The following is a 12,409-nucleotide window of genomic DNA, read 5'->3' as shown; positions in this document are numbered from 1 at the left end:
CTTACAACTTGACAAACTTTCAAAGCAATGCAACAAAGAAAATTATATATAAATACAAAATATATATTCATAAATAAACACTTAATTCGGCTCTTTTTGTTTTAGTAATCTAACAGAAATTTAGAAAGGGTTTTGATGTGCATTTAAAAAAAACTAATTACATTGAGAAACCATAATTATTAGTGGGTGTGATCTACACTTTTTCTGTGACTGGAGCACAAGTGAAGGGACCGGGATGACTTCAATACTCACACACACTTGCGTTTGTTTGGATGGGAGGCATGTTTGAGCACGGGATGAATGTCATTGAATTTGCTTTGACGGTGGCTCAAGCGAAATTTCAGGCAGTAGAAGAGGATTCAGTGTAATTTTTTTCTCGCGTTCCAGACAAGCTTTTCATCTAAAGACACGTGCAGCTGTCAGTGAAAAACTGTTTCATTATTTCCATCAGTCTCACGTGAAGCCCTGACCACTAATATATATGCGCACATGGATATATCAACACGCACAATGTACAAACCTTGCAAATTGCTGTTTTCTGTTCAGTATCATGTTTTCTAAAGCCATACCAATTCCACACCATAGAGGATGTACTTTTTCCTTCATAATCTCCTCTCATCTTCACCTTGAATTTGAGGAACAAGCAATCGCACCGCCTCACTCCATTTATCAGACAGAGAGTGTAATGCGTACGTGTGATGTGCTGTACACATTTCTGGTGTACAAATTTTGCGTAACCGAGACGATAATCCAATCCTGGCAGGGGGCGAGTTTGGGCTTTTAGGGAGGGGCAAAAGCACACCACTGTAAAGGAAAGGGGTGTGCTGGATTTATAACATAAGACCAAACGAGAGCATCATTGCAACATGAAATGCGGCACAAAAATATTTGTATCTCGATTATCTTGTTTTCATAATTATTGGAAGCCAAGATCTTAATTTAAAATAAAATTATATTAATCGCCTAGCCCTATTGTGAGCCACATCTTGTATTGTATTGCACTCACCCGTTGCTCAATTTATGATGGCGATATGCTGCTCTAATGGTTTAGATTGCTAGAGGGCGTGCAGTGATAGAAGAGGAAGTGACATGTTGTCACAGGTGCACAGATGCAGAAAAGATAATTGCGCAGCGGGTTCGACAATAGGAGACAGACGTGTCAACATCGCTGCCATAACAGCTGATCCCTAGCCAGGTTCGTCACTTTACAGATGATAGATCGCCGCCAAACCTGCCGGAAAGAACAGGTCACAAATCAGCAGCGATGGACGGGCTCATTAAAAAGGGCATCTACCTCTATGTGACTGACAGTGAAGAGCCGCACATTTCTCACTCTCATATTCTCAGCGGCTCTCGCTGCAGGGCGCATCACAGATGACTTACTTTATCAGTTCAAACCTCATGATTACAGTTGCTCACTCCACGATGTGGTGCGAAATGCGACAGGGGGTCTTCACTAGCTCACTTCTTTCACCCAGTGACATTAGATACTGTTGCATCTACCCGCTGTGTAAGGTTAAGCTGAGATCTAGCATGAAGTTGATTTTTTTTTTGCAAAAAGCCACTTGAGGATTGTGTGTAAAAGTTATTTTACCATGGTTAAAGGAATAGGTCACCCCAAAATATAAATTATGTTATCTTTTATATACTGCATAATATATATTACAAATGGCGAGGGCTTTTAATTGCCAATGTAACCCAGGAAGGACGGAGACTGACCTTGACTTGGAACTTGTGGTTCACCAAGATCATGTGTTAGCCACATGGGGACTATGACATGAAATTCAAGCCATCTGTTGGCCTACTGAGCAATACTCTGACTTTTTATTACCTATTTTATTTTATGGCCAAACTGTGGCGTCAAACTGTGATCAGGTTTGATTTGTAGATTAAACATCCAAATTGTCTGACAATAACAGATTGAATGATAATCATCTTACAATTTTCATCTTAATCAGTTAAATAAAATATTCACCACCATTTAAATTGCAACAAATGTTTGTAAATGTAATGGCAGAAATAATAATAACTCATTTTCAATCGTATTATTTTTAGTGCCCGACCGATATATTGGTCGATGATATTATCGGCCTATGTTAGCCTTTCACCAATATATCAGCGTATATCAGCGTATATGTTTACAGATATGCGCAGGTATACAGAGATACTTTTTTTCAGAACATATAATACAGAATACAATGCTTTAATGTACAATGTAGTTTGTCCAGCAGAGCATGCTCCGTCTTCATTGTTTACAGAGCTGACTCAGAGCTAATGGTGGCTCTGCAGACAGGGGAGAGTTAAGTGGTGTCTTTTTGGTAAGTTGCTAACTAGTTTGTGAAATACATACTGGAAAGTTAATAAACAATGACCCCATCATTTTCCCTTTTCAATATAACATTAACCCTGTCCCTGACAACCATATAACATCTGTTTGTTATGTTAGCCAGCTATAGTTTGTCAGTGCAGTCAGTAATGTAGCAGATTGAAAGGTACACATAAGAGCCTCTATTTGCAGCTCAGCAGACAACGATGCAGTGGTGGATTGTGTCTGTTGAGTGTTGATTTCATGCTACGTTGTTACCTTGTTGGTGAGACGCAATGCTGGAAAATAAATAAACAACGTTCATCTTTTGCTCTCCATGACAGTGAGCCCATAGCTTACTAGCAAACCACGTAGCTACATTCATTGCTTGTCAGGTAAGTGAAAGCTAATGTGAAAACATGTATTCAGGATTCAGTTTGGTACCCCCTTCAACCAAACAATTCCAGTCATTGCATTTATAAAATGTAATATTTAAAAGTCTGGTTTCCCCTGAAATTGTATAGCAGAATACAGTGTAACACTGCTGCTGTATTAATGTAATCAGCATTTGACTAATACTAAACATACATTACTGATGTTTATTTAGCTATTTTTTTTAGTTGAATTTATTCTTTATTTTAATGATCAGCAACTGACTGATACTGAATGTACAGTACTGATGTTTATTTAGCTATTTATTGTATTTGTATTAATTATTTATTTAAATGGTCAGCAACTGACTGATACTGAACACACAGTACTGAAGTTTTTTAAGCTATTTATTGTATTTGTATTTATTCTTTGTTTCTCAGTGTTCATTTCTAGAATTTGTTGACAATGTATAATAATAATGTCAAATATTCTTTGATAAAAATATTTGTTTAAGAAAGCAGCCTTCTGAGTACCTTTGCATAGTCATTTCGGTGCAAAATCGGTTTGTTTTCATTCCAGCTCAAAAATTAACCATATCGGTCTAATTGGTGAATTTCCCCCCTCTAAAATCGGTACCGGTTTCGGTCTCAAAAATCCCATATTGGTCGGGCTCTAATTATTTTTATTGTGCATAATAATAAGTATTGTTAATTATTAAATAATTATTTAATTGTATTACTATTATTATTATTATTATTAGCTTAGCAGTTTTATATATATAGTCCAAACAAAGAAAATGTTTACCACCATTTAGACCATTTCACAAAACAACTTTTTCATAAATGTAATGGTAGATATACAGTAATACTACTACTATTACTACTAGTAGAACTACTACTAATATTAATAATACCATTATAATTAGTATTATAATTTTTAATGTCCATAATAATAGTTATTTATTTTATATTTAAGTATTTTCATTATTTAATAATTGTAATATATATATATATATATATACAATTATCAAATAAATAATTGTAATTGAGGTGATTAATCCCTGAACTTGAAAATGTCAGTTTGCCTGGAACAATAAAGCCTACGTTCACACCGCAGCTGATGTGGCCTAAATCAGGCAGAGTTTTAAAGAGGACTAAAGTGTAAAAACAACCATAGTAACTTGCCATACATTTTTGCAACTCTGCTTCCCACACCACGAACAGTGATACCATTGATACTTTGCTTCTCTTGAGAGAGGACATTTTTCAGACATTTATTAATAATCAGTATTGCTCTGTAAACACATTACTGGTCCATCTCATATGCAAATGCTTTGAACATGTTTCTCATCCAGTTTGCTACACCTAAATCAGACTGCTCAATGCTATGCAGTGGACACATTCAATTTGCTGCCATTTTAAGTAACAATATCTCCTGAATATCACTTCCTCAGGCCCTACAGAAGGAATGGCGATGAGAAAAGGATGACGAGAAATAAAAATAAGAAAGCATTAAGAAAAAATTTGGTCATCTGGTCTCTCTTTCCTCAATTTTCATGTCCCAGATGCTTCACCTTCAAAAAAATGTGCCCTTTTCACCGACACACAAACACACATGCGTGCAGTCTGTCCCTCGCACCCTGTCTGCCCTTTCCAGATATGACACAAGCTCACGCAAACTCTCCTCAAACCCTTTCAGCTCCTGTTCCTGTCATACCTGTGACGGGTGACACGCCTGACCATTGAAGCCCTGTAGCACACTAGAAAATCAATCCCTTCTGTGTTGGCGTGTGTCCAAAGGGCCCATACAGAGCACATCGTTGCAAGCGTACTAAGCTGAGGCTTTCAAATGTCACTGGTTGAAATGCGATTTGGCGGAGAAATATACAAGGATATACACACACCCCTCAGCAGTGTCGCTTAATGTAATCTTTGTACTGCTTCATTTAAGTGACTAATTACCGATCAGTTCAAGGCGCAGTGAGAAACTGTTTGTTTTTGTGAAAGAGACAGAGGCAACAGATTTTTAGAAGGATAAATATTGGTTTTAAATTTTGTGCACATTAAAGAGTAATGTATGCTAATTAATTTTAGGAGCTGTTTTTGATTTGCCTGTAGTATTTCTATGTGTGTGTTCGTGTAACACTGTGTCTAAACCAGACATGTAAATAAAGTGAAAAACTGTGTTTCTTCCATGTTTATTAAAGTTTTTTCCTATCGTAATGAGTGATAGTCAAGTCATTTTTATTGTATGCCGATTTTTACAACACACATCGTTTCAAAGCAGCTTTACAGAAAATCATGCATTAACAGAAAATGAAACTGTAATATCTTCTGTATAAAGTTTTAGAGTCATCATTGTGCTGTTTGATAAAAATATTATTGTAAATTGTGTATAAAAATAAATACGAAAATAATATTGTATTTAGAATCCCAGTGAGCAGGCCGAAGGCGACTGTGGCAAGGAACACAAAACTCCATAAGATATTGGTTAAATGGAGGAAAATAATCTTGGGAGAAACCAGGCTGGGGGCCAGTTCCCCTCTGACTAAACAGCATGTATACAATGTCAATATTACTTTTAAAAACCTTTTAAACATTTATTTTGTATGTGTAGTCCAAGTCATGGTTTAAAATTAGTGAACTAAGTAAGTGTGAATGGCCAGTGTTTAAACAACAAGATTTTGTACGAATATTAATTAATAATGTCTTTGAATTCCATCCTGGATTAACTGCAGAAGTTCACATAGATGCATTGTGCTTTGTTAGTTGGCAAATGTAGGCTTTTGTTGGCAATTAATTGATAGTGTATGTATTCCATTTTAAGAGTGTTGTCCATCAATGGACCAAGGTGATGCAGGCGCAGCTCAGTGTGGTGCATCCCGTTCAACTGGCAGGGAATTTCGGTGAAATTCGGTCAGGTCCATCCTAAATCCAAGGTTCAAGCTGCGGCACATGTAGTATCCCATCTCTTACGGTTAAAGGTGTCATCAGTTCATCCTCTGCAGTCCATCGTAGTAGACTGCAGTGATGTCTGGCTGGCACAGGCTGCAGTTAGTCATCATCACTGGACATTTTATTGGTTGTTTGGTTTCTATAGACCTTATTCACCATTGTGACATCTTTGATTTTTAAAGGGAATGAAAACTGTGAAGGACTGATTTTGGGGGATTGACATGTCTTCAAAACCACACATGGAACAAAGCTGAATAAAGCCCCTAGTGTAGATCCCATCTGATTTTTCACAACTCAAGATTTTTTTTTATGTTTTGTCCTCAGAAAGATCCAAAACTCTTTTAACTGCAGTACACAGCCTCATTGTCAATCAAAGATGGTGCTTCCCTGTCTGTGTATGTGAAATTAAAGCAATGTAAATTAAAGCACCGGTGCTAAAATATCAAAGCTAAAGAAAAAACAAAACATCTTTTTAGATAAAGAATTGACATGCAATCATAGATTTGCATATATAAACTAGTTTGTAACATATGTTTTTCTAAAAGAGAACAGCAGATTATTTCCAACATTTGTTTAGAAATGTCTACGTTTAAGAGTAGTGTGTCAAGTGAAATGACTAGCCTATTTCAAATGATTAATTTTCATATTGCTTGGAGGTACTGCAATGAAGTGATCAAGACAGTTATGTAAAAATCTGTATTTCCAAACTGTAGCATTTCTGTCAGCAATATATGCCATGCATTCTGACGTACTTAGATATTCCACAGAACTAAGTGCTGAGTGACGTTTTAGGTAATATCAATTCAGCTATGCTCTGTTTACCCAACTCTCCCCAAACCTTCAAGTTCAGGGCTAACATTAAAATGCTTTTAACGCTGAGAAAATGGCAGACGCTCCTTTTATAAAATGACAAGCAAACAATATTGCCTAGCAACAGAAGCTGCCGCTGTCATGTGTGGACCCAGTCATTCAAGAGAGACATTTATAGTCAGAGGCCAGTTTGCCTGAGATGATAGGTTACTGTTTTTATACCATGTTTAAAAGGTTTGAGTCATGTTATATCTTGCATTATTGCTTCAAAAATAAGTGTAGAGAAAAAAAGTATTTGCTGAAATAAAGAATGGATCTTGTTGTCTAGCGGTCACATTTACTCTTTTTTAGCATTTTATAATTTTTAAATCCAACTATAATATAATATTAGCGGTTTCTTTTTTTTTTCATTACCATTTCCACCCTCAGTATTACACTTGGAATTTAAGAGGCTGATTCTGCAATAGGACATTTAAGACTTCTATATGTAAATGACCTACGTTTTTATTGGCTAGCTTCCATGTATCCGTGTAGTTCACACTGTTCTTTATCGAAGCATTCCAAGTTTCTAAATGTTGAATGGGTATAAATATGTAAATTTAGGAAATGTCAAATCAAATCATATCAAATCACTTTATTGTCACACTACTATGTACACAAGTGCAACAGTAGTTGAAAGTCTTGTGTGCAGTTCCGAGCAACATAGCAGTCATGACAGTGACAGTGACGAGACATATACCAATTACAATAAACAACATTGTAATTGAAGATGTTCACAGGAATGATTTCTGAACGACACATTTTTTGCATGCTGTACTATTTTTGCATCATCTGAGAGCCAATTTTCAAAAGTATTTATTTTCTTGTATGGCTTGTATGGTTATGTCTTGGATTGCATAGTGTGAAATGCTTATCGACAGCCAATTAATTGTCATCATGATGAATCGTATCCTCCTACGAAGTTCTAGTAGTGTCAGAAATGTGCACTAAGAAGTGAAAAAAGAAACATTAAGAAAGACTTAAATCCAATTCTGATGGCTGACTCTCTCTCTCTCTCTCTCTCTCTCTCTCTCTCTTCCTGTGAAGAGTCAGTTTTGCTCTACATAAAGTGCTCTAAAAAGCAATTCAGGCCAGGTCTGATTCTTCAGCTCCAGAGAGCTCCGGTCTAGCCTATGTAATCAATCACAGTGTAACCATCTATTCCAGAAGACCTGCTGAAACAAATGATATGCAGTAGCAGTCTCAGTACCCAGTTAACGGTCCAGAAAGGGGTTACTCTAAAAAACATCCCATAGCATTGCATTCCATGTTGCACTAATGAGGTAGTTTAGACTGGATAATTATCTTGCATCTAATTGCTTGTGTTGTTTAATTGGGTTGGACTGTGGAAAACAGAGGGTCAAAAATAACTTGAACACTACTGGATAAAAATTATAATCTGGTATAAACTAACAAAATATATCTGTTGCAGTATTGCAAATGTCATAAATTATAACAAATATGAAAAATAAATGCAAACATTAAGATTTTATGACTGAAATAAATGGACATCATTCATGAAATACGAGCAGAACTAATTTCTGTTTAAATTGAACGTTTCATTTCGAATGATTTTACGAATGAATTGTCACTTTTATGCAACAATTTACATAAGAATTGTTTTACTATTTACCTAAGGATGGTTTTAAGAACTAATTGTTGAGTTCATTTGACAATTTACAAAGAATGGTTTTACAAACAAATTGTTGCATTGCAACAGTTTACTGTACATTAGAATGGTTTCCCAAGAGAATTATCACATTCATGCATTAATGAACATGAGCATGGTTTTCAGTACTAATTACTGAAGAATTTATTTTACAAACAAATTGTTGCGTTCATTTGACAATTTACATAATTATTTCACTATTTACATGAGAATGGTTTTATGATCGGATTGTGGCATTGTGACAATTCACAGCAGGATGGTTTGCAAATTATTTAAGAACAATTTTATGTATAAATTGACAAATTCTTGCATCAATTGACAAGGAACAGTTTTACAAACTAATTACATAGGCATTTTTTTAAGCAAGTTGTTGCATTCATGCAACATACAGTTTATGTCAGAATTGTTTTATGAACAAATTATTGCACTCTTGCAACAATTTACATAAGGATTTTACTATTTACATAAGAATGGTTTGCAAACGATATATTGAACAATAGTTTAACAAACAAATGGTCAAAGTGTAAAATCCAGTTGTTTTCAAAAGGTATTTCTTCTAATCTAAAACACATGCTAATTTAATGCTGCTATGATGTTCAGTATTTCTTGCCTCTCTATGTTCAAGATTGGTAAAACCAATGTTTGGGGTAATAACAACTGAATCTTTTTCTTTAGACATGTTTGGAGTTGGAGCGCTATCTTCAGACAGAACCCAAGAGGCTCTCCGATCTTTTTGATGAAGAACTAGATGGCTTCCTCACGCCTTCCTTTATGAAAGAAGATGGTGATGAAGATCTTTTAGACCCCCTCCTTCCCAGCCTCAACAACCCCCCTAGCCCTCCTCAGCTTACCGCATGTAAGGAACCCCTCTCCTCCTCTCCCTCCACTTTGACCTCTCCAGACATTACTGTAGGGGTCAACGCCGCCCAGCTGAATGCCGTCACCTCGCTAACACCACCCTCATCCCCGGAACTGGGCCGTCACTTCATCAAACCCACCCACACACTGAGTGCCTCTCCCGACGGGACCCTCACGCTGAAGTTAGTGGCCCGAAAGGTGGGTTTGGGTACTGCCAAGCTTGTGGCGGCCCACCCTCTTCCACTCTCTCCACAACATGGGAGCAGTGGTGCGCAGAGCGACGGGGAGCAGGGTGGCACCTGCACCATGGGAAATGGTGATATGGCAGAGAACAAGAAGAGGGTCCATCGCTGCCAATTTAATGGATGTCGGAAGGTCTACACCAAAAGTTCACACCTAAAGGCACATCAGAGGACACATACAGGTAAGCATATACAATGGGCAGTACAGTGCATCCGGAAAGTATTCACAGTGCTTCACTTTTTCCACATTTTGTTATGTTACAGCCTTATTCCAAAATGTATTAAATTCATTATTTTCCTCAAAATTCTACAAACAATACCCCATAATGGCAACATGAAAGAAGTTTGTTTGAAATCTTTGCAAATTTATAAAAAATAAAAAACAAAAAAATCACATATACTTAAGTATTCACAGCCTTTGCCATGACACTCAAAATTGAGCTCAGGTGCATCCTGTTTCCACTGATCATCCTTGAGATGTTTCTACAAATTGATTGGAGTCCACCTATTGTAAATTCAGTTGAATGGACATGATTTGGAAAGGCACACACCTGTCTATATAAGGTCCCACAGTTAACAGTGCATGTCAGAGCACAAACCAAGTCATGTCCAAGTTATTATCTGTAGACCTCCGAGACAGGATTGTATCGAGGCACAGATCTGGGGAAGGGTACAGAAACATTTCTGCAGCATTGAAGGTCCCAATGAGCACAGTGGCCTCCATCATCAGTAAATGGAAGAAGTTTGGAACCACCAGAACTCTTCCTAGAGCTGGCCACCCGGCCAAACTGAGCGATCGGGGGAGAAGGGCCTTAGTCAGGGAGGTGACCAAGAACCCCATGGTCACTCTTACAGAGCTCCAGCGTTTCTCTGTGGAGAGAAGAGAACCTTCCAGAAGAACAACCATCTCTGCAGCAGTCCACTAATCAGGCCTGTATGGTAGAGTGGCCAGAAGGAAGCCACTCCTCAGAAAAAGGCACATGACAGCCCGCCTGGAGTTTGACAAAAAGGTACCTGAAGGAGTCTCAGACCATGAGAAACAAAATTCTCTGGTCTGATGAAACAAAGATTGAACTCTTGGGCCTGAATGGCAAGCGTCATGTCTGGAGTAAACCAGGCACCGCTCATCACCTGGCCAATACCATCCCTACAGTGAAGCATGGTGGTTTTAGCATCATGCTGTGGGGATGTTTTTCAGCAGCAGGAACTGGGAGACTTGTCAGGATCAAGGGAAAGATGAATGCAGCAATGTACAGAGACATCCTTGATGAAAACCTGCTCCAGAGTGCTCTGGACTTCAGACTGGGGTGAAGGTTAATCTTCCAACAGGACAACAACCCTAAGCACACAGCCAAGATAACAAAGGAGTGGCTACGGGACAACTCTGTGAATGTCCTTGAGTGGCCCAGCCAGAGCCAGACTTGAACCCGATTGAACATCTGTGGAGAAATCTGAAAATGGCTGTGCACCGACACTCCCCATCCAACCTGATGGAGCTTTAGAGGTCCTGAAAAGAAGAATAGGAAAAACTGCCCAAAAATAGGTGTGCCAAGCTTGTAACATCATACACAAAAAGACTTGAGGCTGTAATTGGTGCCAAAGGTGCTTCAACAAAGGATTGAGCAAAGGCTGTGAATACTTTTTTATTTTGAATAAATTTGCAAAGATTTCAAACAAACTTCTTTCACGTTTTCATTATGGGATATTGTTTGTAGAATTTTGAGCAAAATAATGAATTTAATCAATTTTGGAATAAGGCCGTAACATAATTTTTTTTTTTTTAAAGTGAAGCGCTGTGTATACTTTCCGGATGAATTTTATATTGAATATGAACAATATGGCCTATTCTTGATGATTTTGCTGACAATGTATACTGTATTTAAGGATAAGCATGTTACTTCTGCACCATAATTACAGTTTTCGAATGGATTTTCTCAAAACTCCCTTGTCCCTCGTTGGTCAGAATCAGACAAACAGATAGTCCCACACTAATCATGCACCATTCGTTGAGCCAATGTTGCTGTGTCTGGCTGCTCGGGATGCTCAAAAAAATAACACATGCAATAACAAAATGCCACAAAGCCTCATTGTTCGAGGGAATTAACCAAAAATGGCTTGGATAGTTGTCTTTGCATCTTAAGTTATCTGAGAAAGTATTTGAACATAAGAAATGTACTCATTATACCTTCAAGCAAAATTGTGACAATAGAAATTATTTTAATTAGCTTTTTATTTGCCCATTCAGTTTTCTAAAAACCAAGTCAGTTTTAAAAATGCTTAATGTGTTACCACAGACAATGCTTGTTCCTGCCCAAAGTAACGTGGACATTATCTCATAATTTGTTTTATGTAGTGATTAAATAAATTTCCGGTTTCAATTCAAGCTCAATCGACAGAATCTGTAACATGTTTATTACCACAGAAATTAATTTCAACTTCCACTTACAATGGAAGTGAATGGGGCCAGCCAGAAGTGAAAAATTGCAAATTGTTTCAAAATTATAGCCACAAATCTTTATAACATGTGATAAGTGATAAAATCACTTCCCAACCTTAACCTCTAATACACACTATTAGAAACTTTGTTGCCTTGACAACATCATGTATAAGCCCTGTAAGCAGGTTTACCACACTAAATTAATGTAGAACAGATATTTCACAACATTAAAATCATGGAACCACATTTAATGTTTACGTCTTTTGGCTATACTTTTGAAACAGTGTGTATTTTAACATTTACGGATTGGCCCCTTTCACATACATTGTGAGTGCCTTACTGTAATCATGATTTCTGCTTTTTTTTTTTAAATTTTATTAACTAGGAACAAGTTGAAAATATTTTTTTGTGGTAATCAACATTGTGCAACAAATGCTGTCATTTGAGGTAAACTTTCATGCACCATTCCTTCAATTGCAGTTAATCACAGTTCCCACTGCATTTTGTGGTTTAAATAAACCATTCACCTGCTCTTGTAGCAGTGACATAGACTACATTCAGAAATACTTAGTTAAACCACTTTCATCATGAATTGTCTAAATCTAACTTAACACGAAAAACGACAAGCTGATATACAGTATTTGATGATGCTTTGCGGTCACTATGGTAGCATGCCTGTGCAACCCCCTTGGCTGCAAACATTTTCTCAAGGTTGCAACAGTA

General features: G+C 37.2%; 1 protein-coding gene across 1 annotated transcript in view; it reads left to right on the top strand.

Annotated features, from left to right (window-relative positions):
- The window catches only part of LOC127651796 (Krueppel-like factor 7), a 62,350-nt gene that overhangs the window by 35,714 nt on the left and 14,227 nt on the right, over window positions 1-12,409 (top strand). The window contains exon 2 of the mRNA XM_052137812.1: window positions 8,825-9,431. Coding sequence (XP_051993772.1) covers window positions 8,825-9,431 — 607 coding nt within the window. The remainder of the gene's footprint in view (window positions 1-8,824; window positions 9,432-12,409) is intronic.

This window comes from Xyrauchen texanus, chromosome 11 (genome assembly GCF_025860055.1).
Source record: "Xyrauchen texanus isolate HMW12.3.18 chromosome 11, RBS_HiC_50CHRs, whole genome shotgun sequence".
Lineage (NCBI taxonomy): Eukaryota > Metazoa > Chordata > Actinopteri > Cypriniformes > Catostomidae > Xyrauchen > Xyrauchen texanus.
This window is presented reverse-complemented; position numbering and strand designations above follow the sequence as displayed.